The sequence below is a fragment of the Budorcas taxicolor genome, chromosome X (genome assembly GCF_023091745.1).
Source record: "Budorcas taxicolor isolate Tak-1 chromosome X, Takin1.1, whole genome shotgun sequence".
NCBI lineage: Eukaryota > Metazoa > Chordata > Mammalia > Artiodactyla > Bovidae > Budorcas > Budorcas taxicolor.
Genome location: NC_068935.1, coordinates 34,774,709 through 34,800,842, shown reverse-complemented (window position 1 = coordinate 34,800,842; position 26,134 = coordinate 34,774,709). Strand labels below are relative to the sequence as shown.

At 41.5% G+C, this 26,134-nt stretch overlaps 1 protein-coding gene across 1 annotated transcript in view; it reads right to left on the bottom strand.

The window, feature by feature from the left end:
• Positions 1–26,134, bottom strand: part of TENM1 (teneurin transmembrane protein 1) — a 629,447-nt gene that overhangs the window by 57,748 nt on the left and 545,565 nt on the right. The window contains exon 23 of the mRNA XM_052662865.1: positions 12,511–12,665. Within this exon, the coding sequence (XP_052518825.1) occupies positions 12,511–12,665 (155 nt within the window). The remainder of the gene's footprint in view (positions 1–12,510; positions 12,666–26,134) is intronic.

Sequence of the window (26,134 nt, the reverse complement as noted above, 5' to 3'; positions counted from 1 at the left end):
TAATATGAAGAGCCTCTAGGGACTCCTACAGTCAACTTAAAAAAAAAAATGGTTCTTGGTGCTGTTCGATTCTGTTAAATCAGAATATGAACAATATTAACATTAACTGCCATCTCATGCTCTGTGATAGCATAATTTGATTGCTGTGTAGATGGAGGGTTGTGAAACCTTTCCACTCACCTAACTGATGGTGCAAAGGAAAATATAAAACCCAAGGTTACATGTAATGCCATATGACCTCTCTCTTCACTTCTGATCAAGACCAACATTTTACAGTTGCAAGTACCTGTCCAAAAACAAAGTTCTTTCATATTTGTTTTCTTATTTAACTATCCCAGTAGCCTTAGGAGACAAGACAGGGTTTTATCTCACTTCCTAATGTTGAGGAAGTACAGACACAGAGACCTTAAGTAATTTGCTTGAGGTTGCACTGCTAATAAATGGCAGAATCTGGACTCACACCTGGGACTGTCTAAGTTCTTTCTACTAGACACATTTCTGTAGGCAAAGGGAAGTCGGTGGTTAGGGAATCATCCAGAGAACTTTAGTAAAATATCCCCTAGTACTCTTGAAGATGTGAATCATTGTTCCAAGGTTATAAACGTGTTTTTTAAAAATAATTTTATGTATTTATTTTTGGCTGTGCTGGTCTTTGCTGTTGCCTGCGGGCTATTCTCTAGTTGCGGTGTGCAGGTTTCTCATTGGGGTGGCTTCTCTTGTTGTGGAGCCCAGGCTCTAAGGTGCGAGGGCTTCAGTAGTTGAGGCACATGGGCACAGTCATTGTGGCTCCTGGGCTCTAGAGCAAACGCTCAGTAGTTGCAGCTCACGGGCTTAGTTGCTCCTTGGCATGTGGGATCTTCCCAGATGAGGGATCGAGCCTATGTCTCCTGCATTGGTAGGCAGCCTACCACTGAGCCGCCAAGGAATCCCTTATAAACGCACCTGACAAGAAGTTTGCCCATGTTTATTCAGTAGCCATCACTCTCTAAATACTTTCACATTTAAGGTTATTGATACATTGAGCTCTTTGAGAACAGTGTGGCTAAGTTGGCAGTGCCTCCCTGCCATGATTGGTGTAGACTGGGCTCCCTCTTTGCCGTAGAGGATAGCACTACCCCCTCCCCCCATTTCTACATTCATAGCATGAGCCTTTGGATCCATGGGAGGGACTGGCTATGACTGATATGGATTGACAGGGTGCACGTGGCTCAAGTGAATAGAGCAGAACATTGCTGATTTAGGATGTTTACATCTGGACTGCTGCAACAGCCAATGGCTGATCAGTAAGACTGCTGCACTTCTTATGCTGTCCAGGCATGAGAATAGGGAAAGAAAGTGAGAAAATCCATCGGAGGTTTGGTTGGTATGAGTTTATCATTATTATTATAACACCCCCTGCACATAACATTAAATTTACTCTCTTAATCATGCTTAAACACAGTTCAGTTGTGTTAGATATATTCATATTGTTGTGCAACAGATCTCTAGAGCTTTTTCATCTTGCAATAAGGACACTCTAAACTTTAATTTCCTCTCCTCATTCCCCTTGGTATCCACATTGCTACTTTCTGTTCCTATGATTTTTTTTTTTTTGCTACTTTAGATGTTCCATATGAGTGGACTCACACAGTATTTTTCTTTTTGTGACTGGCTTATTTCATTTTACATGTCCTCAAAGTTCATCCATATTGTAGGATGTGACAAGGTTTCCTCCTTTTTAAAGGCTATATAATATTCCCTTGGATGTATGCACCAGATTTTCATTATCCTGATATGAGTTTTAATGCCATCCAATCCATTAGTTGGTGGCCACTATAGAAGTGGTTGATTCAGGAACTTCCCTGGCAGTCCAGTGGTTAACACTCCCTGCTTCCACTGCAGAGGACACACGTTTGATCCCTGGTGAAGGAACTACGATCCCACATGTCACATGGTGCGGCCACACAAAAAAAGTGGTTGATTTAGTTTTTAAACTAACCATAACCAAATATGATGAAGTAAATGGTTGGCACAAGGGCTAGCAAATAGTGGTTTCATTTTATTGGTTTGGCCAAAAAGTTTGTTTGGGTGAGGTATGCTGGAAAAATCTGAATGAACTTTTTGGCCAGCTACACCCTGGGCCTTGTTAATACGCCCTTTGAGCCATTCTCTATTCCCTAAACTTCTCTTATCTATTTGGTCACCTCTCTTTTATTCCCACCCAGCTGTCCCTGCTGCCCACTGGTCTTGCTGGCTCTGGATAGAGGTGCTTATATATGTTTCAGAAAACTTGCTTACATCTTCCCTGTGTTGCTGTTTATCTAAAGCGCTACTCCTTCCTTTTACTACATGTCCCCAGTCTGAATTCTCTGCAGCATGGCCACAGCCTTTTTCTTGGCTCTTGAGTATAAGACAGGTTCCATAGTCACTGAAGCATTAGGAGGGTGTGTTGGGGGTGGAGGTGGTGAGATTTTCATCTCTGGTGGCAAGAACTTTAAAATTAAACTTTCTTTTTTCCCTCCCCTGGGAAATCCCTTTATTCAAGCAAACTTATTATAATTCAGATTTTTCTTGATTCCCTACGGAGCTTCACAAAATTCAGAAGTCTGTCCCTGCAGGGAATTTCAGTTATAATGGCCTTCATTCCAAAGATCTAATTCTGTTCTCTTTCAGTGTGCACATGGAGAGTGATGGAAGTGCACAAAGAAAGCCAAGTAACCCCTGAAGAACTTGAGTTTCAATATCATCTGTATCACTCAGGGTGATGGAGGCTATTCTGTAGACATGAAAGGGTTGGCAGGGGACTGAAGAAGAGACAATGAGAGATATTAGGCAAGAGTTTAAAAAGGGGAAAAGAAGGTGCCTTTTCTGTACTAAAGCTACTGTTTCTTTTCTTTGTTCTCCCTGGATTGCTATAACTTTTCATGCCTCCATGTTATTATATGTAGTTTTTCAAAACAACAGAAAATGCTGACTCCACTTGTACAAAATTGAATTGACATGTAGATTTTGAAGAGGAAGCTTTATGATTCCCTTCTATCCAGTTGTGGTTAGTTTATCTGAAACTTGCAAAAAAAATTGAAAGAAAAATAGAAAATAGCTTTTTTTCAGGCACACAGAGAGCTGAAGACTACCAGGGAGGCAAAGTTTTGAGGCTTGTGCCGACGGATGAGAGAGAGGTAAGTTTTGCTTTCTTTTTTAAAGAGAATGGCCACAAAGAACATTGATTCTAAGTTCCTAAAGTCCAAGACGGGTGCAGGGATTGTAGAAAGGCATCAAATTCTTTCAATTCTTTAAATTGAGTTCAAGTTTTTCTGGACAGAAAGAGTTACCTCTTAGAACTTGCAAATGAATTTTTAGAACAAGTTTTTATGATTATTGAGTAATACTGGGCAGTAGAAGGTGTGCTGGAAGACTACAGGTCATTACACATAAGTCTGACTTCAAGAAGAATCCAAAGATGGGCTCCACAAACTGCAAGGAGGGGACCTGATGTTGCTTTCAGTTCAGTTCAGTTGCTCAATCGTGTCTGACTCTTTGCGACCCCATGAACCGCAGCACGCCAGGCCTCCCTGTCCATCACCAACTCCCAGAGTTCACCCAAACTCATGTGCATCGAGTCGGTGATGACATCCAGCAATCTCATCCTCTGTCGTCCCCTTCTCCTCCTGCCCCCAATCCCTCCCAGCATCAGAGTCTTTTCCAATGAGTCAACTCTTCGCATCAGGTGGCCAAAGTATTAGAGTTTCAGCTTCAGCATGGGTCCTTCCAATGAACACCCAGGACTGGTCTCCTTTAGGATGGACAGGTTGGATCTCCTTGCAGTCCAAGGGACTCTCAAGAGTCTTCTCCAACACCACAGTTCAAAAGCATCAATTCTTCGGTGCTCAGCTTTCTTCACAGTCCAACTCTCACATCCATACATGACCACTGGAAAAACCATAGCCTTGACTAGATGGACCTTTGTCGGCAAAGTGATATCTCTGCTTTTTAATATGCTATCTAGGTTGGTCATAACTTTCCTTCCAAGGATGTTGCTTTAGGAAAGCGTTATTAAACAGTTTTTTTCTTAGTTCTTAGATGAGGAAGTGGTGTTTTTGGATACTATGACTCAAAACAAATTATGTCAAAGGATTCTAATTTCCTTTCTCTCTCTCTCTTTTTTAAATAAAGTTGCTTTTTTTTAAAAAAACAAATTCATTTTTGGCTGCGCTGGGTCTTGGTTGCTGCATGCAGGCTTTCCATAGCTGTACTCCAGCTGCGGTGCTCAGGCTTCTCATTGTGGAGGCTTCTCCTATTGTGGAGCTTGGGCTCTAGAGCACATGGGCTCAGTAGTTGTGGCTCATGGGCTTAGTCGCCCTGCAGCATGTGGAATCTTTCTGGGCCAGGAACTGAACCTGTGTCCCCTGCATTGGCAGGTGGATTCTCAACCACTGGATGACCAGGGAAGTCCTCTTATTTCCTTTTAAACAGAGTTACCAACTTGGTAAGATTTCTCATGATACCTTTGTGGACAAGTTATGGGAAATATGGGTGAGGGTAGTGGCTTTCAAGCTTGTTTTGACTAAGAATTATATTTTACACTATTGTTCAAGATATACAATTGAAATAAGTCTTATGAAACAATACTTACTTACACTTACCATACATGATGCACTCTGAATTTTTTTTGTTATATTTCATTTTTCTTGAGAACTAGTCATAGGCCATCATATTGATTTCCTGATCTACTACGAATCATACACTATAGGTGATAGTTCAAACAGATGGGTTCATAATCTAAGAGATAACTAGTCAAGTGGTGCTACAATTTCCCTGGTCTATCTATCCATAAATTTCATCATGGATGAAGACATAGAAAGCATTTAAATCTATAGGTGACACAAGGCTAGGAAGGGTAGTGAAGATATTGGATGGTAGCAGAAAACAAAGACGAGGAATGAATCAAATGAGCTGGAATTGAATACAAACTAACATAAGATCCTGTATTATGATGCATGTGTAGTAAAAGTAAGCATTATTTCATGAAATTTTTATTCCAATTTATATCCTGAACAATAGTGTAAAATATAATTATTAGTGAGGATTACAGTCAAAACAAGCAAATAATCAAGTTTGTAAGTACAGGGTGAGGAGATGGGCATGAGAGACATGTGAATTTTTAGTTCTCTATAATCACGTGTTTGCATGCATGCTCAGTCATGCCCAACTCTTTGCAACCCCAAGGACTGTAGCCCACCCACCAGGCTCCTCTGTCCATGGAATTTTCCAGGCAAGAATAGTGAAGTGGGTTGCCATTTCTTTCTCCAGGGTACTTTCCCAACTCAGGGATCAAACCCATGTCTCCTAAGTCTTCTGCATTGGCAGGCAGATTCTTTACCATTGTGCCATCTGGGAAGTCCCCCTATAATCACAACGCATGTCAAAAGTGACCAAAAATCCAACACAGCTTCGACTGTGGTTTCTTAACCTGTGCTCTATTTCCCTACCATTTTTCAAAAGTGCCTTGGGGGTCGCCATACAAAGTCCCAGTGCGTGGGAGTGAATTTGAATAGAGAAGGTTCTAGGACACTACTTGTTTGAATCTGCTGTTGGCATCAGTTTTATAAATGGGGACTTCTTTTGTTCGAAGTAAATGTTCTTTATCAAAACCTTTTGAAAACCCCCAGGCAAAATGAACAGAAACAGAGAATAGAGAAAAAGGGTTGTGACAGTCACCATTTTACCTCAGACTGAGTCAGAGCACATCTGGATTATTTTATTCATTTCTGGAAGCCTCACTTTCAAAGAGATATAGATAAATGAGAACACATTCAGAGAAGAGTGAGGAGAATGGTGAAGGAAACTCAATATCGTGGCAAGTGAAGTGTTGTTCAATGAACCAGGGATGTGACTTAGGAGGTCTGAGAGAGTTGTTCACATTCATTGAGAAGGTTGTCAGGTAGAAAAAGTGGTTTGATATAGTAGTTTGGTGAAAAGAATGTGAACTTTGGAATCAGGTCAACCAGGTTCAAATTTTAACTCTGTTACTGATCGGTTGTATGACCTTCACTAAGTTTCTCAACTTCTCTGAACCTTGCTTTTCGTGTTGATTAAAAATAGAGGAACATAATACTTCTCGTGAAAAATTGCCATGAGGATTAAAGAAGATAATATATATGAAAGCACTAAGCATAGTACTTGGTTCAAAAATATATTTATTTCCTAGAAGACAGATTAAATTCATACCACAAGGCCTAAAGAGTTGCAGTAAAGGCTAGATGGTGAAAATTAAAGGAAGATTAAAAAGTTAATGTTAAAGGGATCCCAGAAGAGGTTTCCATCAGTCAGAGACATTCGATGGAGAAAGGGAGTGAGTTTCCTATCCCAAGAGGCATTTGAGGAGAGGCTGGCTTAATATTCTGTTAATAATCTCACAATAATCTCACTATTACTGAATTGTGAGTATATTCTGGAGGGAATGACTGGGGAGAGGAGGAGAATTCCCAGTAGATTAGCTCAATAGATTGAATGTGTGGGGTCAAGGTTGGTTCCTCCAAAGAATCAGATACTGTTCTTCTTTCATAACCATGAACCATGAACCTCCTTCCACTTGTTAGGCCCATCAGACAAGTGCGTGCTTTGGGGAACCACTTTGTAGTATGAAGATGATCCAACAAGCATATAGAGAGGACTGGTTACGTCCTGGATACTCAGACAAACACCTCAAAGTGTGCACATTAGGGACAGTGCGTAAACAGGATTATCTGCCTACAAGGGGCCTACGTTGCCTGTGTATCTTCTCTTGGGTTGGTTTGGGGGAGAGCATTAGGCTGGATCCAAGGAGCAAATCAACTCTCAAGTTTGCTATCGCACCAAGAGACTTGGTCTAACTCCCAATTCTGTTCTAGTCAGGCGTGAGATGGAAGTGAGTTACCAGAGCTAGATGATTCAGCAGCAGCAATGGAAATAAAGAGCCCGATCTCTTTATAATCAACTCATCTCCTGAAGTGAAAGGCCTGGTTGTTTATAGCAGCGCTTACAATGGGCAGTTATGCCTCAGAGTTTATACCAAGAGTTCAGTTTCGCATTTCAGTAAATCAGAAAAAGGATATTGATTTTGAACAAATGGCTGATTTTATTGTCAAAGCAAATTTCATTTCTTGAGATGATTAGATTTTATTAAACTATTGCCTAAAGTGCCACTAAATAAACAGCATCTTCCTCAACCAAATGACATTTGTCACCCACTAAATACAATGATATCTGGTCATCTCCAGTTGTCACTGAAAGTGTAGAAGTGGGGAAACTGCACATGGGAGTCAGAAAGCTTGTGCTCAGATCTTGGCTGTATCACTTAATAACTCTGTGCTCATACACAATACATCATCCTTCTGACTACTAGTTTTCTTCTCCGTAGATGGGGGATAATTACACCTACCTCCTAAAGCTGGTGGAGACAAAATGGAACAGTGTGAATAAGATGCTTAGGATAGTTCCTGGCACATAGTAAGTTCTCAATAAGTGGTAGCAGGTATTATTAGAATTACTAGAGGGAGGACATTCATTATCTTCTGAGGATTGATTCTTTCTAGGGGCTCAGGTTTGTCTCAGAAAAGTACAGAAGACCAACGCATCACCTCTTAGATTCCAGAGGTACTCTGCTAGCATGAATGGGACTTCCCTTGTTGGGGACCTTTTTCTTTTCTGCGGGATCTTAGTTCACCAACCAAGGATCAAAACTGGGCTCTGGGCAGGGAAAGCACAGATCTTAACCACTGGACTGCTAGGGTTAAATCCCAGGACCTTTTGGTTTTGAAATATAGGAAAAGTAACAAGGAACTTTGGCATTTGGGTTATATTTCTATAGAGAAACATTCAAGATGTTGTAAAGGATCTGGAGAAAACAGCTGATCCATCTTCCTGAATCCACAGAGGTCTATATTCCAAGCGTTCATAGATGATTGCTATCCAACATTTGCCTTAAAAGTTTCAAAAGGTGGTGATTCTATAAACTCTTTCGATAATGTATGATGCTGCCACATAGTCTTAGAATCAGTAAGCTCTTCATGAAGTCTGATTCAAATCTTCATGCTGCAGTCAGGCCTCTCTTTTCTCTCCTGCCTGTGCCTGTCAGCAGAATCTGTGTGCTCTCATTTAGACAGCTGTCTCCACCCTCACCCATCAATATATTTTGATTTACTGAAATATAAAACTGAGTACTGTGTAAGCTCAGCTGGATCACTGTAAGTACTACTATAAACAACTGGGGCTTTCCTCCTGGAAGGTGTTATGAAGCTCCCTACTCAGCTTTCTTCCCTCTAGTTCAACACAGCCCATGTGCTTAAGTAAAGTCATGCTAAACCTAAGGCCCCGATCTCCCACCACTGTCAAAACAGACAGGGGAGACTCTGGCCACAGAGGATGAGCTATGCCACATGCTGGCTTCCTCCTGGTCGACACTCTGACCCAGAGGATTTTCCTTCAGTGTCTTCCAGCTTTTGTCTACCTGTACCGCACCTGGGTTCTTACTCGCACACACCTGGGAGCTGATTTGTTTCGATGCCAAATCCTCCTCTTACCAGCCCAACATCTCAAAAGAGTGATCTATTTTCACTTTCTTCATTTCCTCACCTCCCACTCTAACACTGCCATCCAACTCCAGTTAATTAGCACTCTACCAAAGGCACTCTTATCAGAGTCACAAATGCTGTCAAACCAAATGGCTTCTTAAAAAAAAAAAACCTACCTCATTTTAGTGACCTATAAGCAGAATTTGATATTAACTGTTCTCTTTCTGTTTTTTATTTTTTAAAATATAAATTTATTTATTTAAATTGGAGGTTAATTACTTTACAATGTTGTATTGGTTTTGCCATACATCAACATGAATCCGCCACAGGTATGCACACGTTCCCCTCTCTTTGAAAAGCTCACTTCCCTGGGTTTTTTGACCACACACATTCCTTGTTTTCCTTCTACTTGTCAGGTCTCTTTATCTCAGTTTCCTTTCTGTGGGTTCCTATTCCTTAGCCTTTTCTTGAATATTGACATGGCTGGAATTTGGTCTGAAGCCTTCTCTCTCTCTTTTTTTATCCTTACATCCCCTCCCTGGAAGATCTCACTCAATCCTCTATTTGCTATTACTATGTGATTAAGCTGATAGTCCCACCAGGTGGCGCTAGTGGTAAAGAATCCACCTGCCAAAGCAGGAGACATAAGAGACACGGGTTCGATCCCTGGTCTGGGACGATCCCCTGGAAGAGGAAATAGCAACCCACTCCAGTATTCTTGCCTGGAGAATCCCATGAACAGAGTAGCCTGGCAGGCTGTGGTCCATGGGATCGCAAAGAGTCGGACATGACTCAAGTGACTTAGTGTGCACATTCATCACACACACACATAATATAATGTGTGTGTGTGTGTGTGTGTATGCTGCTGCTGCTAAGTTGCTTCAGTCGTGTCCGACTCTGTGCCACCTCATAGACAGCAGCCCACCAGGCTCCCCCGTCCCTGGGATTCTCCAGGCAAGAACACTGGAGTGGGTTGCCACTTCCTTCTCCAATGCGTGAAACTGAAGCCGCTCAGTCGTGTCCGACTCTTAGCGACCCCATGGACTGCAGCCCACCAGGCTCCTCCCTCCATGGGATTTTCCAGGCAAGAGTACTGGAGTGGGGTGCCATTGCCTTCTCTGGTGTGTGTGTGTATATATATAAAATAAGGCCTTACTGTATAGCAAAGGGAATTCTACTCAAAACCCAGTAATGACCTCTAATGGGAAAAGAATTTTAAAGAGTGGACATATGTATGACTGATTCATTCTGCTGTACACCTGAAATTAGCACAACATTGTAAATCAACTATATTCCAATAAAAGTTAAAAAAAAGAATTTTCATGTTTAAGACTATCTTAAAAATACATTTTCTTGCTTAATGCTCTCATTGGCTCCGCACTGTCCACTGGATAAAACTGGAATGCGATCGTGCTTATATGGTCATTTACCACATTATCCCCACTTACCCTCCAGCTTCATCTCTCACTACTCCTTCAAGCTTTTTGCATCATAGTGTCTCTTTGGTATTGGTATGTATGTTAACTGTGCCTGCTGAGCACTTACCATGCTTGTCTAAAGAACATACAGTCTATTGCGGGAAACTAGTTGGATACATAGCTTGGGAACAGAGAGCAGATTTTACAGTAAATGTAGTGATGTTAAATTTCAGGAAGGGAATGAGACCACAGTGAGGATTAGGACTGTTAGGGAAGGGTCTCATGAAGAGGTAAGGTGTAAGGAGAGTGGGAAAGGGGACCAGCAGTGGAAATTCCAGACAGAGGGTCTGGGACCCTGAAAAGCAGGCCCCTAATAAAAATGGAAGGTTATACTGTGGACACTTAAGGAGAAATCAGTCTGGCCTCACTGTCTTGCGCCAGCCTAAGAAGAAAGATGCTAGTTACTCTTTAGGATGTTTGAAGGACACAACAGGAAGTGGTGGACAGCAGTGGAGATAGCAGCTAAATAATTTGGACATGAAGCCTGATTTCTTTTTTTGACCACCATGCAGCACGCAAGATCTTAGTTTCCTGAGCAGGGATCAAACCCGTGTCCCCTGCATTGGAAACATGACGTCATAACCACTGGACTACCAGGGAAGTCCCATGAAGCCCAATTTCTCTCCTAGGCTGTCCTGTTGGTTTCTAGCATCTACCCCCTACTACCCCACTCAACTCTCCATCTCCCACGCGGCCCCCCCTCAAAAAAAAAACCCAACTGTTTTTCTCATGCTGAGGTTGTGTAAGGAAAAGGGAAGGGGGGAGTCGGGGGCTCCTTTCAGGGAAATCAAGACTTGGGGTGAAATGCCATAGAGAAACTGTAAGTCTGTCTCCTGGTTACCAGGTTCCTGTTCAGTGGGCTACACTTTTCACTCCAGTCTGAAAGGGGTGAGGTAGCTTTTACAGTGGCAGTTATGGCTTGTGAACCGTTATGTGGAAAAGAACCTTTCTCGTGGTGATGACGATCCTGTGCTTGCTCTATGTAGACAAAGAACTCTCTATTCAGCATAACTGCCACACAGAAACAGATAGATTGTCTACAGCTGACTGATTGCAATACTAAGTGTTCTATTTCAAGTAAAAAATATCCCCCAAGTGAATCATATACGTGCACCTTCTTTCTTTCATCCCCCTCCTCCATATAAACACATTCACACCCTTCCTCATGGCCATAAATACTGCCCCCTTTGCTTGCCTCCTGCAGGATTTTGCATCATGGAAAGTTAGACTGCTCCAGGATAGCCTGATCTACTTGTATCTCTCTTAAAGATAGTTCATTCCTTTTGTCACTTTTCCGGGCCTTCCGATTCTTATTTTATTTTTTGTAGTTGACTCTGACTATTTTCTGAGTTACTTGGGTGAGGCAGGGGTACCCTAACTATGGAGACTATGGCTGGTTGCCTACCAAACAGCAGTCCTTCATTCCTTGCTAACAGAATCCTGATTTGGGTTCTAGAATTAGGTAGCGATATGCTCAGGGAGGCTGCCCCAGTTCCAGAGGGTCTGAATCCATTTTGGAAACCTGTTTACCCTCTGCCAGTGATTTAATTCTGGTCAATGTGATGCAATGTGATCTGCTGGCATCTTTGCCTACTTCTGCTCATCTCACGATGTGAGTTAATGAAGCCTTCTTGTTGAAATCACTTTGTCTGATCACTTAGAGTCAAAACCATCCTCTCTGATACACCAGTTCTAAAACTCTCAACTTCTATTTTAATCCATTTGAGAAGATAAGTAATCTACTTCATCAGAGTCATAGATTCATGGAAGTTAGTTTGAAAGTTCCTTTGATGACTGTCTAGTTTATTTCCCTCGTTTAACACAATAACCTCTTGCGTCTGCAAACTAAGTCATTCACAAGGTGCAGGGACTGTGCTATCTGCTCTGTAATCTCCACCTGTCTAATCCTGATTTTCTAGAATTCTTGTAAAATCAGAATTTTGGACTCAGATGGGAACTACACTGAATTTCCCTTTTATTCTCATTGGCAAAAAAGCTTTCCTAAATAAATGTAAAATAGATCTCAGAGGGAATGTTGCTTTTACTTAAAAAAGAAAAATAACGCCCTAGAAATAGCTATTTACATACACATGAATAAGAAGTCATGCTCATATATTCATTAAAAAAGATTTCTAAAGACTTTGGTAATCAGTGCTTTTCCAAATGGGAGTTACTGTATTATTCAAAAAGAATAAAATTAGATATCTTGGAAAATAATTCAACAAGTGAAATTGGTCTTACCCTCTAATTGATTCAAACTTGGACTTTAATTTTCATGCCAGCATTCCATCTAGCATTACACCCATCCTAGTTCTCCCTTTTCTCTCAACTGGAGTTTTTCAGAGGAGGAAGAAAGTCACTTACATCAAGAGAAACTTCTGCCATCTGGTGTTATAACGGATACGCCAGGCTTCCTTTCTACCTAATTTCTGTATGAGAAAATTGTTATCCATTTCCATGATGCCAAATGGTGATAGTGCTTGAAAACCAGTGGTGCCTACCTGAGTGATGTCCATTCCTGAGTCACAGCTCAGTGGCTGTGTGGAAGTCAGACCGTTTGAGCCAATGACGGTTGTGATCACAGCATTCTCATCAATTCTCCGAATCATGGTCCCATCCACAAAGTAAATGAATCCGTGCCTATCAACTGTGATGCCTGTTGGGGAAGAGCAAATGGGCATTAGTAGTCCAAAGGGCCACATATGCACCAAGATCAGTATGTTCAAAGAAGCAATCAAAATGAAAAGGCATTTTAAAGACATATGGGTTCAATTTTGCTCAGCACAGACAGGACAGTAATGGGAGAGGTTTGTGTGGACACACATTCACTTCTTCGTGTTTCGAGAAGAAAGGACGAAGTGTAACACGTGGAGATCAAGCTAGGTCTCATCATTTCATTGTCCACTTTTACATTGTCACTCACTCTCCTGATACTTGCTCTGCCCCACAAACAGAAAACAGAAATTCCTCTTTAAGACAGATGGGAAAAAACAGGGGAGGCAGTGTAGGTTACATTGCTTTCAGTGTGCAGATGCATAGGCCACTGCTTATTTTCATAGTTGCGTTAGAAATAACTGACTTGGAAAGCATTAAAATTATTTTCATCAATTCACAGTCAGTTAACAGAGTCTGTAATAATTCTGATACACTGGGCTGAGTTTTTTTTTTTTTCCTGTATTATCTGTTAAGAGGGGGCTGGAGAGCAAAATTACGGTGTCACACAAGGAATGGTTAAGCTTCTAGACAACATAAAAGTCAATAAAATTCTCACAGTAGTTTTACACACTGTGTTAATTAAAGTCTGGTTTCTTGGAAACTATATAAAGGCAGTTAGAAGGCTTGGGTTCTAATACAGAATGCACCACTTTTAACTGTTGTGTGACTTTAAGTCATTTGTCTTGGAAAATTTCAGCCTCCTATTTGGTAAAATATGGAAAAGATTATCTGCCTGTGGGATTGTGATTTATATAATAAGGAAATTTTGGTCTCTGTTTCCTTTCCTAGCACAGAGCTCCTAAAACTCTTAGAATTTCCCGTAGTGAGAGAGAGAAATGTGACCAGTCTCCGAGGACTCAGGTCTCTTTGCTTCCATAAACGACAGTTCTCCAGAAAGCGTTTCATAGTACACATGGTTGCCACTGGGTTGCTCTTATCTGAGCATGTTACTGGAGACCTACTGGAGGGGCTATACTATGAGTCAAGGAAGAAAGCTCAGTGGAAGACTTTGAAGGCCACCTCCTGACCTAGGGGCTGGAGATTGAGTTCACATGCCAACGGTCAATAATTGAATCAGCTATGATTATGAAGCCTCCATAAAAAGCCAAATAGCTTATAAATAGCTGTGCAAAGAAGAGAAGCCAAAAGCAAAGGAGAAAAGGAAAGATATACCCATCTGGATGCAGAGTTCCAAAGAATAGCAAGGAGAGATAAGAAAGCCTTCCTCAGTGATCAGTGGAAAGAAATAGAGGAAAACAATAGAATGGGAAAGACTAGAGATCTCTTCAAGAAAATTAGAGATACCAAGGGAACTTTTCATGCAAAGGTGGGCTCAATAAAGGACAGAAATGGTATGGACCTAACAGAAGCAGAAGATATTAAGAAGAGGTGGCGAGAATACACAGAACTATACACAAAGATCTTCACAACCCAGATAATCAGGATGGTGTGATCACTCACCTAGAGCCAAACATCCTGGAGTCCAAAGTCAAGTGGGCTTTAGGCGGCATGACTATGAACAAAGCTAGTGGAGGTGATAGAATTCCAGTTGAGCTATTTCAAATCCTGAAAGACGATGCTGTGAAAGTGCTGCACTCAACATGCCAGCAAATTTGGAAAACTCAGCAGTGGCCACAGGACTGGAAAAGGTCAGTTTTCATTCTAATCCCAAAGAAAGGCAATGCCAAAGAATGTTCAAACTACCACACAATTGCACTCATCTCACACACTAGTAAGGTGATGCTCAAAATTCTCCAAGCCAGGCTTCAACAATATGTGAACCGTGAACTTCCAAATGTTCAAGCTGGTTTTAGAAAAGGCAGAGGAAACAGAGATCAAATTGCCAACATCTGCTGGATCATGGAAAAAGCAAGAGAGTTCCAGAAAAAACATCTATTTCTGCTTTATTGACTATGCCAAAGCCTTTGACTGTGTGGATCACAATAAACTGTGGAAAATTCTTTGAAAGATGAGAATACCAGACCATCTGACCTGCCTCTTGAGAAATCTGTATGCAGGTCAGGAAGAAGCAGTTAGACCTGGACATGGAACAACAGACTGGTTCCAAATCAGGAAAGGAGTACGTCAAGGCTGTATATTGTCACCCTGCTTATTTAACTTATATGCAGAGTACATCATGCGAAATGCTGGGCTGGATGAAGCACAAGCTGGAATCAAGATTGCCGGGAGAAATATCAATAACCTCAGATATGCAGATAACACCACTCTTACAGCAGAAAGCGAAGAAGAACTAAAGAGCCTTTTGATGAAAGTGAAAGAGGAGAGTGAAAAAGTTGGCTTAAAGCTCAACATTCAGAAGACAAAGGTCATGGCATCTGGTGCCATCACTTCATGGCAGAAAGATGGGGAAACAGTGGCAACAGTGGCTGACTTTATTTTTGGGGGCTCCAAAATCACTGCAGATGGTGGCTTCAGCCGTGAAATAAAAAGACGCTTACTCCTTGGAAGGAAAGTTATGGCCAACCTAGATAGCATATTAAAAAGCAGAGATATTACTTTGCAAACAAAGGTCCGTCTAGTCAAGGCTATGGTTTTTCCAGTAGTCATGTATGGATGTGAGAGTTGGACTATAAAGAAACCTGAGCACCGAAGAATCGATGCTTTTGAACTGTGGTGTTGGAGAAGACTCTTTAAGTCCTTTGGACTGCAAGGAGATCCAACCAGTCCATCCTAAAGGAAATCAGTCCTGAATGTTCACTGGAAGGACTGATGTTGAAGCTGAAACTCCAATACTTTGGCCACCTGATATGAAGAGCTGACTCAATGGAAAAGACCCTGATGCTGGGAAGGAATGAGGGCAAGAGGAGAAGGGGACGACAGAGGATGAGACGGCTGGATGATATCACCGACTCAATGGACGTGGGTTTGAGTAAACTCCAGGAGTTGGTAATGGACAGGGAGGCCTGGTGTGCTGCAGTCCATGGGGTCTCAAAGAGTTGGACACGACTGAGTGAGTGAACTGAACTGAACTGATTATGAAGCCTCCATAAAAACCCAAAAGGACATGGTTTGGAAAGTTTCCAGGTTGGTGAACATGGAGATTTGGGGAGAACGGCACACCTAGCGAGGGCATGGAAACCTCCTCACTCTTTCCTTATACCTTGCCTTATGCATCTCTGGCTGTTCCTGAGTTACATCTTTTTATAATGAACAAGTGATCTAATGAATAAAATGTTTCTCTGAGTTCTGTTACAGGCTCTAGCAAATTAATGGAACCCAAGAAGGGAGGTGTTGGACCCTACTATCCATAGCAATTCTGTCAGAAACACAGGTGACAACCTGGACTGGTGACTGGCCTCTGAAGTGGTGGGGAGGCAGCTTTGCAGGACCGACACCTTAACCTGTGGGATCTGATGCTATTTACTGGCAGATCGTGTCAGACTTGAGTGAAATTGTTGTACACCCAACTGGTGTAGAATTGCTTGGTGGTGGTGGTGGCAGTTCTCGCCATGCTGAAAATCGGTCTCAAAACACCCTTTACTGCCTTCCCTGGCTAAAGTGATCAGCTGTCCTGGTTTGCTTGGGACTGAGGCAGGGTTCGGGCTTCCCAGGTGGAGTTAGTGGTAAAGAACTCACCTGCAAATGCAGGAGAAATAAGAGATGCCGGTTCGAGATCTGGGTTGGCAAGATGCCCTGGAGGAGGGCACGGCAACCCACTTGAGTATTCTTGCCTGGAGAATACCCATGGATAGAGAAGACTGGCAGGCTACAGTCCATGGCATCGCAAAGAGTCAGATGTGACTGAAGCGACTGAGCAGGCATGCACACATGAGGCAGGGTTTAGTTTTAAAAAGGGGGACAATCCTGGACAAACTGGCATGAGTTGGCTATTCTACACCTAGGCTATTATAAATATCTAATAAAGTAATGCATTTAAAGAGAGTCAGACACTGATAAACAACATATCGTTCAACTCCTGTTTCCCTTGCTACTTTAAAAATAACCACATGATATTACTTTAAAACTAGTCTACAATTTAGTCTCTGTCTATCTTTTCCTATCTCTTCTTTATTTAGACCCTGTGAAACTCAGACTGTATGTTAAAGTTAGGAAGATCTGTGATAACAAGCATATCCCTTCAGTGCTCATGCGTGTGTATGCACACACACACACACACACACACACACACACACACACACTCTCACAATAATTTTCCTGGCAAAGAGTGAACTCATCTAAAGACAGTTTATAAACCTAGCTTAATAAACTGCTTTTAGATGAGCTAATTCTTTGGCAGGAGGTTAATATTAAGGCTTGACTTTATGATGTACTTTGATTATTCCTGATGTTCCTCACGAAGTATTAATCTTTAAGATCTATAGAAGTTACAGATTCATTTTAACTTTCCCTGAATGCCTCTAAAGTCATCTATGTTTTGGTGAGTTCATCAAGGAAACCAGCACATCTAGACAAGGGGAATTCCATGTCAATAAGTCCCTTTATTATTTTTAGAGGTATAAAGACCTTGACAGACCATAGTTCCCTTATGGGCTTCCCTGGGGGCTCAGATGGTAAAGAATCTGCCTGCAATGCGGGAGACCCGGGTTCCATCCCTGGGTCAGGAAGATCCCCTGATCCCCTGGAGAAGGAAATGGCTACCCACTCCAGTATTTTTGCCTGGAGAATTCCATGGACAGAAGAGCCTGGTGGGCTACAGTCCATGGGGTCACAAAGAGTTGGACACAACTGAGTGACTCACATTTTCACTTTCAACAAAGACCTTTAAGGAGGTTTTTCTTTTTCTTTTTTTTAAACAAAATTCTTTTAAGACTGGGGCAGGTCAAAGGATGATGGTACATGAACATTTCTTTCATCTCCAGAATATTTGGACTGAAGATGAACCAAGGAGTATCTTTGCTTTTTATTTTTGTGTTTTGTCACAATCAATTTCTTGAATGCTAGCTCTGGTGTGTGGCAGGACTATGATTTGGGATCACCGTCTATGGCTTCTGTATTCAGTATCACTGAATGTGAACTTGGAAATCTGGCTGTCATAAAAGGATGGACTGAGAGATCAAGAATCAAGTCTGGAGAGAGAAAGGCTAAAAGTAGATATGCTTGAAGTCTATGAAATCACATCAAACACTGTGCAAGTTCTATAAGAATGAAAGGACAAAGAACCTGTGTACATGGACAGTAAGACTCAGTGTCGCTCTGAGAGGTGATAAACTTGGAGAATCAAATCCCTGAAAATTGAAACAGATTCCCAAAAGGTATAGAAAAATAAATGTATTTCTATAGAAACTAGCAATACAGGAACATACATCTTTATGCTGACATCAGGGAGGACAATTCTGTTTCTTGACTACTACACTCTTCATCCCCATCAGAGGGTGGAGTTTGCTCTGCTCTGGGGAGGATAATCTTGGACTTACATTGTTTTCCCGCTTTTAATTTTTGTGAGCTTCTAAAATCCCATGGACAGAGGAGCCTGGTGGGCTGCAGTCCATGGGGTCGCTAAGAGTCGGACACGACTGAGCGACTTCACTTTCACTTTTCACTTCCATGCATTGGAGAAGGCAATGGCAACCCACTCCAGTGTTCTTGCCTGGAGAATCCCAGGGATGGGGGAGCCTGGTGGGCTGCCACTATGGGGTCGCACTGAGTCGGACACGACTGAAGCGACTTAACAGCAGCAGCAGCAGCAAACACTGAACTGCTCTCTCTCTCTGTACATCTCAGCTGAACTCCACAGATGAGGCTTATTAAATACTCACTGTTGGCCTCCGGGGCTTATTTGGCTGACAGTTTGTAGGATATTCTCCTTTCATATATTTGTGTGGCAATTTCTTTTATCACTGTCCAAATTCCAAAATACTCCTTTTTTGGAGGTTCTTTAATTAAATTTAATTAGGTTATACTGACATTTGGAGTTGAAAAAGAAATAGTAGAAAGGGTTTTGAGGGACTGTGTGATAGTTTTTTTTTTTTATGCATCTAGGCATATTTTATACATGCCTATTTTCATTTCCTCTCATTTTCCTACACCAACCAACCCCCACACACAAATTCCCCAAACAATTAGTTTTACAAACTCTTCACTGCTGAAGTTTAAGGGGTTTTTAATTTTCACTGAGGTTAAAAACCAAATGAAATCACAGGCAAGAAAAAAGAGAATTATTTCTGCCATTACTTGGTGGGAGGGTGGCGGGGAGGGGTCATCTCACATAATGAGTATTCTTATAGCCCAGGGATGCTGAAGATGTAGTATGATCTACTACTGTTTGTTAGACTGAGTGGGAGGCAGTGGCTCATGCCCAGTATATCTTAAGTTTTATTCTTTGGAGATGGGGATGTGAGTGATTTCAGATCACATAAAGCCATCTGGGGCCAGCAAGATCTTGCAGATTCAATATGACTTTCAGATTTTGATATAATTATACCCAGCTTTCCAAAATTTGTTACCCAATGTTGTGGGCATAATTTGTTCCAAGGGTCATGTCCCTTGCTGTGCTTACGACAGGGTTTTCATTAGCACTTAAAACACAATGGAAGGCACAGTCTTTGAATGAGAACGGATTTAAATGGGCACTGAGCAAATCGCTTCCAGGGTTTAAAATGTTAACCAGCATTCATTTTTAGAGCAAGCAAAAATGTAGAGATCTGTGCTATTACCACAAGGTTAGGCAGTGATGCGCGGGGGGTGGGGGTGGAGGTGGGAAGAACAACTCCAGACAGCTGAGTCCCCACCCCACCCCATCCCCACCGAGGAAAGCACTGCACTCAGGCGCCCAGACAGCATGTTTAGCTTGGAGCACATTTTTACATTTGTAAGAAAATAAATAAATCCTTGTAAATTAGTGCATATAATGAAAGCAGTGACAGACCATAACCTGGAAGTGTGAATGGGGCTGTCTCCATTCATCAGCATTAAGCCCTAACCAGCTCTTTCTATGGAGGAAACTGCTCATAAATAAAGTGCATCTTGTAAAAAAAATTATTCACAGTGTCTTATGTAAAGTAGGGACATTATATCTGAACTGCAGACTCTTTTCTCTGTGAAGCATAGCTCTATATGAAACAGCTGCAAATTAACGGGCGAAAGTATTTGACTTCTTCTCTTGTCTTATTATCCTCCAATGAATAAATACTATAATTCTTAAGAAGGCAATTGCCTAAAGCTGGGGCAGCCTGGATAGTTACTAATAAATTTATCACCTGTTGGGGAAGAGGCTGCTGCTGATCGATACTGAAGCAGTAGGGGCAGCCTGATGTGGTATCACTAGGAGTCCAGATGTGGAGGTTAATAGCCTGGAAATAGTAGCTAAAATCCCAAATAAGATAACAGCAAAGATCAGAGTTTTTGGCTGTGCAGAATGCCAATTTCAAATGTTGGCAGAAGGCATCTCTGTATTTAATTTATAAAAATTACAGCTGTTGAGGCCACCTACATTTTTATTATTTCTGTATCAAAAATGAACCTTCTTGTGGGATATAAGCTTTGGAAAGTAGTCATAAAATTCTCTCCATCTATAGCCCTAGCAACCAGAAAACTGAAATACTGCTTTCTTTCCCCTGCCACAATCTGCTCTTTAATTTTATGAGACAGAGGTAAATGATCAAAATAAACTTTCAGCAAATGTCTTAAGTGCAAATATGGCATCAGCTAAATCTCCAATACTGAGAGGACCGAACTGTGTAGCTGACATTAACCAGCAGGTTGTAAAGTGCCCTTTAAATCAAAGAGATTAAAATATTTTGCTTTGTTTATGTGCATTTCAATTCTCTGAAAATTGGCATCATATGTGTGGTCTATAAGGCAATTCTCAACTAAGCAGAAGAGTCCATTTCCCAATTGATCTAACAATCCACTTATAATTACCTACGGGGATCAGAAAGGGCCAAGTTACTTCTGCACAATAAGTCTATTAAGTTATCTTGCTAGGTAGACACTAAATGGAGCTTCTAGAACTTGGAGAGATTACACATATCTGGATGTTACTAGGGTTGGAAGGAAGCAGAGCTTAACGACCAGCTGAGATGATTTCACTGTGTGGTTAACAATGAGAATGGGAGTTCCTCAAGAAGAGATTCTAATAAACTTACTGTAACATTACATGACTAGAGAACAGTGTGAGGTATTTAATCACATGACTATTCAATAAAAAAAAAGTTACAGTATATTCTAAACAGTAAAGGTCAATTTCCAAGGAATTTAAATGCAAATTAAAAATGATAAGCATTCAGACTGATATGTCCTTTCTTTCAAGACTCAGAAGGCACTCAGAGACATCATAAGATAGATGGGCCAGTTGACCAAGAATTGTGATTGAGGGAAAGACAGGTAAGGTCATTTGTCTTCTCTTTGCGCCTTCTGATCCTCTCAAAGCTTGAGCCTTCAGGGCAAGACAGAGTGAATGAAGAGCTCTCCCACCTCCACCACCACTATTTTCCTAAAAGTTTACTGAGAAAGCTGTTTTTCTCCTCACTTATTAATTTATTCAGGATTTATTTTGCACCTATTACATGTCAGGGCTTCCCTGATAGCTCAGTTGGTAAAGAAACCGCCTGCAATGCAGGAGACCCTGGTTCGATTCCTGGGTCAGGAAGATCCACTGGAGAAGGGATAGGCTACCCACTCCAGTATTCTTGGGCTTTCCTTGTGGCTCAGCTGGTAAAGAATTTGCCTGCAATGTGTGAGACCTGGGATCAGTCCCTGGGTTAGGAAGATCCCCTGGAGAAGGGAAAGGCTACCCACTCCAGTATTCTGGCCTGGAGAATTCCATGGACTGTATAGTCCATGGGGCCGCAAAGAGTCAGACATGACTACTGAGCAACTTTCACTTACTTAATACCTGTCAGGAAATAGATGTTCAGAGGTCAAATGACTAACTCCATGTTGCCTACCTAGAAAATGCTAGATTTAGTTCTTGTTTGTCTGACTTCAATGTCCTTTCTTTTCATCACTATCGCAAGAAGCCTAAATGGGGCTATCAATCACTTTACCACAGGGGTGGTGTACAGACTTGTTTCAGAGGATCAAAGAACTCCACGAAATTATCTGCAAAATGTTTTATGTAAGAGTATCATCATAAGAAGATGGTCCATCGCTTTTGTTAGATTGTCAGAGTGAACCATGACCCTTCTTTCAAATGGTAAGAATTCTGTTATTTCTGTAGATCTCTTGGACCTCTTTAGGATTATTCTTCAGAGATATTCTGTGGCTTCATTCCTGTAGAGCTGGTGAGTTTCATGAAATGAGAGTTTCCGTGTGATGGGGACTTTGGTAACTTGACTATTATTTATGATCTACTAAATAAAAAGGAGACCCCAAAAACAAGGGTCACAAACTCATATATCATCAGGGAACAGGTGGGTGACATAAGTTGATGTTAGGTCAGGTGTTAGATTATACAGGTTCTAGGGAAACAAAGGTTAACTAAAGACAGCATGTCCTACCTAAACACACTCAATATTTATTTATTTTTAAATAAAGACACAGTGTGGGCCAAATGACTTTGAACTGGATTTATTCCCTGAGTTGCCAATTTATGCTGCTTGCTAGAGGACAATCAGGAGGAATATATCGTCAGTGAAGAGGCTGTGAGCAGACAAGATCCATGAGCCTAGAATAAATCTAATAACCAGTACAGCACAGCCATGAAAAGTTAGGTACTGATACAGATTTCCCATTTACCCCCAGCCCCCTCTACCCACCCCCTCCCCCCCACAACCTCTCCCACTATCAAGGTTCTGCACCAGACTGGTAAGTCTGTTACAATTAATGAACCCACACTGACAAATCATTATCACCTAAAAACCACAGTTTACATTAGGGCTCACTCTCACTGTTGGACATAGTCTGAGTTTAGACAAAAGTATAATAGCATGTTTCCACTATTAGAGTATCAGACAGATTGGTTTCAGGGTATGAGGATTCTGCTTAATTTTTCTGTGAACCTGAAACTGCTCTAAAAAAGCGAATTCTATTTTAAAAAAGTAATGTTTTGGTTTATAAGTGCTGAGAAAACAAAGATAATCAAATCTAGCTACAACCGTCATCACGGAAAAATGATGAGTGGATGGCTAGTGATATAATACTTGCTAAGAATGAATCTTCTTTTGTTCCCACCAAGATCAAAGCTCAGAATTTGTGACAAGTTCATCAAATTTAGTCAAATCAAACCAGAAAATTGTCCAAGCTGAATTTGACTTTCTCTTGCTCTGCCACCCTGGTCTTCTACATCCTTCCTTCAGAAAACTCCCTCTTTAGTATGACAGAGACAGCGCTACGTATTTGGGTCATCCTATTTATTTTTCTGAGAATGGAACTAGATTATGTTTCCCAGGCTCCTCTGCAGTTAGGTGTAGGAAGAAAGAATATATGCTACTTCTAAACCTGGCCCCCTGTGGTTTTTAGGTGATAAAATCTTCTGCTGAGCTCCTCTATAGAGCACCCCTCCTCCTAGGCTGGTTGGCTGGATACAGAGTGCCCAGTGGAGGACTCTGAGCCTAAGGGATTGATGAGCTTCTGGATGGGAGGAGCCTGGTTCCAGAGTCACTGCTAGGAGTGGGGATTTCTCCAGTCCCACAGGAAACGTTTATTGGACTGTGATGTGAGCAAGAAACAAACCACTATGTTGTTAAGCTATTGAGATTTTGTGTGTGTGGAATCTATAGTTTGCTTGGCCTCACTATTACATTCACCAACCACCAGCTCAAACCCTGTTCATCTTACAAGGTTTTTGTGAGATGTTCCTCTTCCAGGAAGCCTTCTCTGCAAACTCCACTTCTTTCTGGTCTCTGTTTTCTAACCTATGGAAGCTTTTTTTTTTTTTTAATGTGAATTCTTCAATCACACTCTGTGTAGGCAATAAGCTCCTTGAGGGCAAGAACTAGATTTTATGCTTTAGTTTTATATTTCAACAAATCCAGTAAGTAGACCTGGGCACAAATGTTCAATAAATCTTGGTGAATTATAGACTTAATTGTCCACATTGATAATGAAGCACATCTATTTTGAACCAAATAAAACATGCCAGGACATCAAAAAGGAGCATGGATCACATCCATGGCAGATGTGGGACTTCTCTGGTGGTCTAGTGGCTAAGACTCCACATTCCCAATGCAGTGGGCCCAGGTTTGATCCCTGGTCAGGGAACTAGATCCCACATGCTACAACTCAGAGTTTGCATGCTGCAACTAAGACCCGGCACAGCCAAATAAATAAATCTATATATATTTAATCAATTTATTTATTTTAATTGGAAGCTAATTACTTTACAATATTGTGGTGGTTTTTGCCATACATTGACATGAGTCAGCCATGGGTGTACATGCGTCTCCCCTGTCCTAACCCCCCTGCCACCTCCCTCCCTGTCTCATCCCTGTGGGTTGTCCCAGTGCACCAGTTTTGAGTGCCCTGCTTTATACATCGAACTTGGACTGGTGATCTATTTCATATATGGTAATATACATGTTTCAATGCTATTCTCTCAAGTCATCTCACCCTCGCCTTCTCCCACAGCGTCCAAAAGTCTGTTCTTTACATCTGTGTCTTTTTGCTGTCCTGCATATAGGATCGTCATTACCATCTTTCTAAATTCCATATATATGTATTAATATACTGTATTGGTGTTTTTCTTCTTATGTATAATAGGCTCCAGTTTCATTCACCTCATTAGAACTGACTCAAATGTATTTTTTTTATAGCTGAGTAATATTCCATTGTGTATATATACCACAATTTTCTTATCCATTCATCTGCCAATGGACATCTAGACTGCTTCCATGTCCTAGATATTGTAAACAGTGCTGCGATGAACATTGGGGTATACATGTCTCTTTCAATTCTGGTTTCCTTGGTGTGTATGCCCAGCAGGGAGATTGCTGGGTCATATGGCAGTTCTATTTCCAGAATTTTAAGGACTCTCCACCCTGTTCTCTATAGTGGCTGTACTAGTTTGCATTTCCACCAACAATGTAAGAGGGTTTCCTTTCCTTCACACCGTCTCCAGCATCAAATAAATAAAAATTTCAAAAAATTAACTGAAAATGAATTTGGTCCATGTAGACAGCTACACTGAATAGCTCAGGTTCCCTGCAAAGCTGCTCTACTGTATCAACACAATTTTGGGTTATGATCTTACGATCTCTGCCAACCTTGCTCTAATTAATCTTAAGAGTTCTAAGAAAACAGCAGTGTCTCAAGATTTCACCTTAATTTGCTTCACTCTGGACCACATAAGGGAAAGCAGGGAGAACACTGGCTGCAGGGTCACATCAGGGGATCTGGGCTTCAGGCTGACCTGTGACAGATTAGTTGTAGGACTTGTCTTGACTTCCCAACCCACAGCCTACCCACTACCCATTCACATTGTTAAATGGTGTGAAGCTCACAAGAGCCAATGAAATGAGAGCCCTTTGAAGAGGCTTCCCTGCTGGCTCAGCTGGTAAAGAATCTGCCTGCAAGGTAGGAGACCTGGGTTCGAGCCCTGGGTTGGGAAGATCCCCTGGAGAAGGGAATGGCTACCCATTCCAGCACTCTTGTCTGGATAATCCCCTGGACAGAGGAGCCTAGTGGGAGACAGTCCATGGGGTCACAACGAGTTGAATATGACTGAGCAACTAAAATATGAAAATATGAAATATGGTTGTGCTAAGTGGTATCCTAATTGCTCAGTTGGTGCTCTAATTCTTTCTGAAAGTGACTTTTCTCAGCCTTAGAACCATAAACAAAGATTTCCACATGGTTCTGCTTCAACATTTTAGGCTCTTCTAGGTCAGACAGACATAGAAGCTTTAAGTCCACAAAGCATTCTATAAAGCTTGCTGGGGCAGAAGGCCTTATGTTAGATTCACCACAGACAGAAGGCAGTGGTTGAAAATAATTTTGTTAGCTGAGGGGAAATATGGCAGTACTGAACTATCGGTGTTAAAGCCTTCAAGCTTTTACAAGATGACTAAAGCTTTCATCCAGAGGATCAAATAAATGAAGCCCCAAGCTCTGCAACTGGCTCAGCGAGACCCTGTGCTGCGGGTGGTGGTGGTGTCTCAACATTTCACAGTGACGTCAGACACTAAGGATGGTGTGAGTTATTTTTTCCTTGCTTTATAGGTGTGTGTGTCTGTGTGTGTGAGAGACTGGTTAAGTACATGGTTCTAGTTCAAGTTGAAATGAGTGCCTCATGTTTTATTTTTGTGCTAGACTTCTTGCTCAAAAATGCCTGCAAGTTGAGATTTCGGGGGAATCAGTACATATGGGATAAATGAGGTTGATGGGACATGAGCTGAATATTTTATATCTCCTGCTTAAAAAATTCTTCAAATATCAAGTAAGTATATCTGGGACACTTCTTAGATACAATTTGAGGAAATGCCTCGGTCATCCTAAGGAAACAAACCACCGCACAAGAACTTTATGTGAACAATTAGCCCGAGGAGGAAAGTT